An 8,248-nucleotide genomic window follows, 5' to 3' on the forward strand; every position below is an offset into this window, starting at 1 on the left:
TTTGTAGCGACTTCAGAAAACACTAGCAGACGGAGGAGTTCGCCCAAAGTGTGACATGTTTCATGCATAGCTCATGCGTGTTCCATGTTGGGATTTGGACAGCGAGTGTCCATCAGGAGTTGGAGGTGTCTACATAGACTGTAGATTTCAGTGTTGGCTTTGTTTGAGGGGAAACATTAGACTCTGCACTGCAACATTAGACACACAAGTTTCTGTGCAAATAAGTGTAGTGTTTTTAGTCTTCTGTCGTTTGGCAATCAGGTTTGTTCAGCTTCCATTTGGGGCTTCATACTTTCATTACAGTCCTCTAAAAACTGCAGTAGAAGATTAAATAGAAACCAACCGCATTTTGGGGTCACGACTGAGGATAAAAACTCAGATTTTTCCATTCGTTACTGTTGATCGTGTTATTCTTGATTTGGACACTTTGATTCATTTCTTGTTCCTCCATATTCAGGTCATGTTTTTGGTTAAATCTTCCCTTGACCAAAACCCAGTAGGATTTTTCCACTGGCTTTGGATTATTGCAAAAAATAAACTCTGTGACCAACAAAAGTCTGAGAAGATAGTTTTCACAAATGAACACAAAAGTTGGTTTTGAAGCCTAAATAAAATCACCAGAAGTGAAATGCTGAGCTGGAATACAGAACGAAGTATGCTTAAGTCACATGACCTCAGCATCAACACCATTTAGCTTGCCGCAATTATTCAGTACACAAATGAAAACAAAAATACAGAAATACATTGAAAAATCTAGTATACAAGAAATGTAAAGCTTCAAGATAAAAAAGACATTGAATCAAGTGGTTTAATCAATATTTTGGTTAAGCATTTTTGGGCTTCTGTTTACCATATCTGATGAGCTCTATATGTATGTGTGTTGGTAAAGGTGTACATGTAAATAAATGAAAGCACTTAAACATATATGTAAATCAGAGTGATTGTTTGAATTTCATGATCTCTTTAAGAACTTTTTGAAGCATCTGAGTTTTCAAATCAGATCTTTACAATGTGAAAATAAATTATTTCATAAGTATTGACACAAGTATTTTTTATAGGCTCTGAAGATTTGTATGTTAATGGAGCTGGCTGTGTTTTCTGCAGGAGGAGTGTTTCCTCAACTAGGAGGCTCCCATCAGCAGGGTTTGTGGGTATGATACACCCTTCCCTCACATCTTTGAGCCTTTCTACATCCCTGACAAGTGGAAGTGCTTCGAGGCGGTCAAGCATATGATTAAATACTAAAGCAAAGGTAGGTTTTTTTTTTTTAATATACTATTATTATTTAACCCTGTAAAGCCTGACATATGAAATTCAATAATTTTTTTAATTGAACATTTTAACTCTTTCCCTGCTTGCGTTTTATTAGGGGCCAAGCACCGAAGGTGCGTAGGCACCTATTGTATTTGTTCCCATTCCTATTATTATTATTATTAGGGGCCAAGCACCGAAGGTGTGTCTAAGTCATTCCCTCTAGCGCCACCAACTGTCCAAAATTTCACTTTTGTTTTGTTAATAACTTTTAAACAGTAAGGCCAATCAACAAAAAAAATTTCCTCTGATTCCTGAGCTCATGACAATTCGATTGCACCCTATGAAGTCATTTTCCGTCATAAAAATATGGCCGCCATTTTGAATTTTTTGAAAAAACGACTTTTTCGAACTCGTCCTAGACAGTTTGTCCGATTTACACAAAAATTTAACCAGATCATCTTCAGGCAGTGCTGACCAAAAGTTATGGAAATCGAACTGATTCGTCAAACCGTTTTCAATAAACGCACGAACAAATTTTACGTAGAGCTTGCAAAAACAGTCGTAAGGCTGTATCTCTGCAACGATTTATCGTATTCAGACCAAACTAGGTACATGTCATAACAAGCATGACTTGTGGCTACATGCTGTGATTCGGCACAGCGCCACCTACTGGTCCGGAGATATGAAAAATTGCTATTTTTGCTTATAACTTCTGAAAAAAAATCATAAAGTTGGTCTTTCGAGTCGACTGATATCCAATTTTACCATTTTGGCCTTTTTGACTGTCGGACATTTTGAATTTTGTGCTAAAATGCTGTATTTTAAAAACGCACTAACGGATTGTTACGAAACATGGTATGGGTCATCAGGACAATGTCCTGAAGGAGCGTGAGAAGTTTCGAAACAGCGCCACCTAGTGGTGAATTTCTTTTTTAAAATGCTTATAACTTTGGGTGTGGTCGACTTATTTTCACGAGACTCATCTAATTCGACTCCTGAAACCTTACCGAGTCCTACGATACCAAACATGCTAGGTTTCGCCTTACGGTTTGTGTAGCATTGTGATTTAGCTCTTAAAAACCATTTGGCTATATCTTCGAAACCGCTTGTCTGATCGAGACGAAACCACCGTCAGAAGTTCGAAAACATAGGTCGATAGCTATACGTCAATGCCCAAATGCGAAAATATTGATAGTAAGGGGTAGTAAAATTCTATCAAAGTCAAGAGTCAGTCATTTTTTACGTGTTTTTTCATATAAATATCTATAACTCTGAAATTGAGATATTTTCACCAAAATCGACACACATATGTATGGGCTCACTCTGAGGACACATAAAAGGAATGGTGGGACTGAGCCTCTTGGTGGTGCTATAATAGAACAAATTCCCATTGACTTCAATACAGTTTTGTGAAATAAAATGCTATACTAAACAAATGCATTAGTGCAATATAACCAAACTCAGAATGTGCCAAAAACACCATCCCCTGAAGGTACTCAAGATATTTCGTAACAGTGCCACCTAGTTGTCAAAAGTTATAACAAAAAGGCTAATAACTTTTGAATAAATCTGGTTATTGAAATGCTGCTGGTCTTAATAGATTCCTTGTGTCAGGCTGAGAACATAGATACCAAGTTTTCCTTATTTGGCTGAACCTCCTGTCCGACATTTTTATTTTCAGTCAAAACCTACTTTTTCAAACTCCTCCTAGACCGTTTGTACGATTTTTACCAAAATTGAATCATATAATCTTCAGACTGAGCCACCTAAAAGATATGGATTTCGTGTCGATATACGAAACTGTTCTCATTTAGCGCATCAACGAATTTGCTGGAAGGATGCCAACATGCATTTGAGGCTGTATCTCAGCAAAGCTTTGACATTTTTGCACCAAACTTTGTATGTGCAATAGTCACCTCACACTGACCATTCCACACTAATTTGGTAACAGCGCCACCTATTGGTTACATGTGATAAGCCAATAAAATCCTATTACTAGTTGTTGTGTTTATTGTTTTCAAGCCATTTTATAATTTTATAAGCCTAAAATAATCTTAAAACAGTTTTAATTACTCATTCCTGCCGTTCATCTGAAGCTTGCTTCTGTAGTGCTTGGCCCCGTTATTGCTGCTTGCAGCAATATTTTTAATCTTTGCCATCCACAGCCAGCATTTTTTTTATAATTTTTACCAAAGTTTAATGACACTCAGAATATATAATTGTATAAATATCTAAACATTAAAACAACGTACAGAGCCTTCATGCATTTTTATATCAACACTTGAATGTGGGTAAGTTTAATGTAAAAAAAAAAAAAAGCTGAGAAAATGGTGTTTCTGTAAAAGACTACATCTGGATCAGATTCAGAAAGATGATCAAAACATCGATGAAGTCAATCGTTTCCATCAACACATCCAAAACTTCACGTTCCTATACTACTTTCTGGATCGTCATTTCATTCCGTTAAGTTAGGCAGGTTTTTGATGATAAAGGTATTTTATATATATGCATTTTGCTAGGTATGCTATGGAGTCCCGCACATGACATGCAAGAAAAAATACATTTCTGTACTTCCTTCACTGTACTAAAAAAACCCAAATCGAGGGAACAAATTAATAAATCGTGCTCACAATTTATAAACTTAGGGAACGAAATAGTAAATTGTGCACACAATCTAGCCTACTGTTTTTCTTCCTGCATGCCATGTGCAGGGCTCCGAAATATTCAATCGCTTGTTTATGATTCTTCGCCTGAGTTCTGATCCAGGCATTCAGTAGTCTTTCAGAAGATGCATACTAGCGCCCCCTACCGTATAACAGTGAAAACACAGAAAGCTGGAAATTTCCGTCATTTGCAGGGAAGGAGTTAAACTGGATCATTCAAAATTATAGAAATTGCATCAGGCATTTATGGCTCATATATTTATGATATAGTGAGGATAAGGAACTCAATTAATTCAGAGGAATGAGCAAAAATATGGAGTTTGGTGCAGATGCTGATATTTATCTCCCAATGTTATGTCTTAGTACGATGATATTTAAATGATCAAAACGTGTAATGCAATGCAGTACACATATGATGATTGAGAGATGAACAAATAAACATTCCTCAAAACCCTGATGATCAGATCTGAGATCAGATTTGAGACTCACTGACTGTTCTTAAATAAATGATGTCTGGATAATCAAGTAGAGCCAAGCTGTTTCAGTCCAGTAAGAAATATTTCAAATAATATCACAGCTATTCTTGCAGTACGTTTATTTCTTTAAAAATCAGCAAAGATTTCAAAGCAAAAAGACACATGAAGCAGTTAGTCTAAAATAAGACCTTTCACTTGCTAAAGAACTGTAAACTATCAAGCAGATGACAGAAGGCATGGAGTAGATTGTGTGTGACAGGTTTTTCAAACTTTTGATCATGCTGATCATTTAAAGGGATTAGAAATGCACATATCAGTTATGTGTTCAGAAACAATGAGCAGTTATCAGCGCTCTTTACTGTTTGTGGTAAGACCAGGGCTGTGTTGCCAGACTCATGCTGCTTGTGTTCAGGCTCCAGGTTCAGTTTATTTTCACTTTAGTGTAATTGCAAATATATTTGGCTGTTACAGGTTACTAGACAGTCACAAGCAAAACTGAAGTTATGTGATCCACAGCTACTGCACACAGAGCCAGAACTCAACCGCTACTGTAAACATCTGAACCAGCATTTGCCACTTTTCTCGTTCACAGGAGAAACAGATCGAGAACTCGTCCTCCTCTACATCACTGAACAAACCTGTCAATAACACCACCATCACAGCTAACTAGGCTTCTACCTGTAGATGGGACCATGTTACCAGACGGGAATATCCTTGATCATGTGTCTAGAGGATAGACGTGGTTCCTCAACACTAACATGTGGACTTCACACGGCTGCTGTGCTCTCGCTGTTACCTGGACTTCACCATCTTCTGTTTAGTTTTTTTTTTGTTATTCAACTTAATTGAGACTGTATCTTGTGTGTTACTGTTTTATTGAATAAATCTCTCTTCAAAAACATAGCTGCAGCTTTACTGTGTGTTGTCGTCAGCAGAGACGGATGCCGAGCTAGACTTGAACCACAAAGCGTGGACAAAATATAAAGATAAATCGGCGTCTTTCATTTTGGTGGAGTGACCGCAGCGGCTCGGTGCTGGGCGCGGCGCTCAGATGACCTCAGGTTTAGTGTATTCTAGCGTCCGGCGCACTCTCACACTGTTATTGCTCACTTAAGCATATTAAATCCGGCCCCAGTGATCTTCACACAGACACTCGGCTGAGATCAGATCCACACTCCCCTCTGAGGTTCACGGAGGAATGTGCAAAACATTGAGTACATGATGCATGCTTGGGTGAACCTGTCAGAGATGACCTTCTCAGACTGACAGATGTAATTAAGATCCATATGCAATACAAATTCACAATCGAGACATTCTTGCTTTTTACACGGCTGCTTATTAAATGAATACAATTGATTCATAAATAGCCAATAAATTGGTTAATGTTCCGAGCAGTGTTGCAAAGCAGACAGACCCCTGGCGGAGGGAAAACCTTGGAAAAAAACACGATTGGGCTGGTTTTTGGCAAGCTGAATAGCAATTGGGCTGGTTTTGAACGCAGAACTGGCAACCATGGTGAGTTAATGACAGCAATTTTTTTTTTGGTAAACTGCAAATCATGCAATACAAGCCACCAAAGAAATGCTAAAGAAATACATTATTCATCCAATTTGATTGAAGACTCTAAACACAATATGTAAAAAGATAAATAAAAGACCTCATAAATAATAAGACCACATTATAAAGCCTTTTGGATGTTTTCATGAAGACTTTGAATTGGTAATTTCACAGTAATAACACTAATAGCATGTACAACATTATTGTGCAGATCTTAAACAAAAGCAAGATATGAGACTTTGCTAAAAATCCTTCATCTCACTGATTTTAAAGGGCAGTGGTTTCCCCATCAAGTCATAGACAGGTAATTATTTTACTGTTCCCATATGGGAAATCATAGTGTATTAGCATCTTGCCAAAGCCAACACTAAAATACACAATGCATTACAATGAATTCATTATAGAAGATTTACTAGACAATATACTGTAACAAACACAATGGTCTGAACATAATGCAACAATTATGGATCAGGCTAATGCCATTTATTTGCTGTATTTGGCTACTCAAGAGTCCATCATCTGTTTTGCTGTTGAAGTTACTGAAGTATGAAAAGTTTCAGTTTATTGCTAAATGCTGAAAAATTTGGCATTTGTAGTCACAATATTACAGTGGAAAGAAGTGTTGGCTATTACAGTCTATTAAATCAAGGCTGTGATTAATTTATAGAGGTTTTAAAAATTTTACAGAGATAATGGGAAAGGTCATAAAAATAAAGCAAACAGTTCTTGCATTCAATTTGGTTACTATTTTGAGAAACGTACTGGAGTAAATGTGCCTCATTTATGGTAATATGATGAATCTGAATAATAATTGAAGTGTGGTTTGTAATGACTGGAATTACTCTGCTGATCGGACAAGAGCAAGATCAGACATGATGTCCAGGATATTCAAGGACAAAAATGACAATTCTATCCATTAGTAATTTATTGGAAAGTTAAAAGTTCTCTATATGACAGGAGGTTGGAGGAGATGGGTTGAAAAAGGAAGAGGAATTCATGACATCAGCCAAAAAGGAAATCCATTTCAGAAGTGGATTTAGTTGACAAAGGCAAACATATTTTATGTGCAATAGCATAAAAAGTAACAGCAACATGTTGAAGTAAATCTCAATCAGGGTTATGCAACATTTAGAATAGGGGTGCCTTTTAAATCCTGAATTTGAACGTTTTTAGGGACTGAAAAAGACCGATATATAGAGAGTTCACCAGGGTGGAAGAGCATGTAATTTCCCAGAATATGTTACTCGTGCTGAATTTCTTAAAATTTTAAGTTCAAATTCTGTCATTCAAATTCAACCTCCCATGTGTTATGGCCAATTCAGTTAAAATTCACACTCATGAACTGAAAGAGTCAATTTCTCATATAAATATTAGAAGCTAAATTGGTGCAGATAAAGAAGAGGGGGAAAGGGAAGTAGCCAGGCACCTGGTTAATGGCCCTTTAAAATTTTTGATTCTGTTTGGAACTATAGAATTTAGTTCTACCAGGCAGCCGACCCCCCAAAAATTGGTGGAAGAATAATTCCACTGGAACGGAGCCCACCCGCAGAAACGGAAAAGGAATACCTACCGGCCGTCTATTGTGTTGTACCTAAAATAGAAAGGAAAATAAGAGTTAGGAAGCAGCATGATAGACATGAAAACGCTTCAATTCTCGTAGGTTGACAGCTTATAATTATTATTCTTATTAGAATTATTCTTATTAGGGGAAGTCGTGGCCTAATGGTTAGAGAGTCGGACTCCCAATCGAAGGGTTGTGAGTTTGAGTCTCGGGCCGGCAGGAATTGTGGGTGGGGGGAGTGCATGTACAGTTCTCTCTCCACCTTCAATACCACAACTTAGGTGCCCTTGAGCAAGGCATCGAACCCCCAACTGCTCCCCGGGCGCCGCAGCATAAATGGCTGCCCACTGCTCCGGGTGTGTGCTCACAGTGTGTGTGTGTGTGTGTTCACTGCTCTGTGTGTGTGCATTTCGGATGGGTTAAATGCAGAGCACAAATTCTGAGTATGGGTCACCATACTTGGCTGAATGTCACGTCACTTTCACTTTCACTTATTAGAGTTCCATTTATATTGTCGAAGGAACGGTAAATCTATAAAATAATGTGAAGGTATACATTAATGTGAGATACATTCCTGCTGCTGTAATTATGCAATACAGTAAATTTATCCGTATGCTAGCACTTGAAGAAAGAGAGAGAAAAAAAAATTGTTTTTATAATTTTAGGACACGCATAGACAAGGCCATGCTGAAGAAACATCCCGCGGTGGTAAAGAAGATGGAGAAAAGAAGCTTTCT

General features: G+C 37.6%; 1 protein-coding gene across 1 annotated transcript in view; it reads left to right on the top strand.

The window, feature by feature from the left end:
- Positions 1-5,048, top strand: part of bckdhb (branched chain keto acid dehydrogenase E1 subunit beta) — an 82,037-nt gene extending 76,989 nt beyond the window's left edge. Inside the window, 2 exon segments of the mRNA XM_059568642.1 lie at positions 1,105-1,252; positions 4,986-5,048. Of these exon segments, the coding sequence (XP_059424625.1) occupies positions 1,105-1,245 (141 nt within the window). The 3' untranslated portion in view covers positions 1,246-1,252; positions 4,986-5,048.
- Positions 5,049-8,248: the final 3,200 nt, after the last annotated feature.

The sequence above is a fragment of the Carassius carassius genome, chromosome 15 (assembly GCF_963082965.1).
Source record: "Carassius carassius chromosome 15, fCarCar2.1, whole genome shotgun sequence".
Lineage (NCBI taxonomy): Eukaryota > Metazoa > Chordata > Actinopteri > Cypriniformes > Cyprinidae > Carassius > Carassius carassius.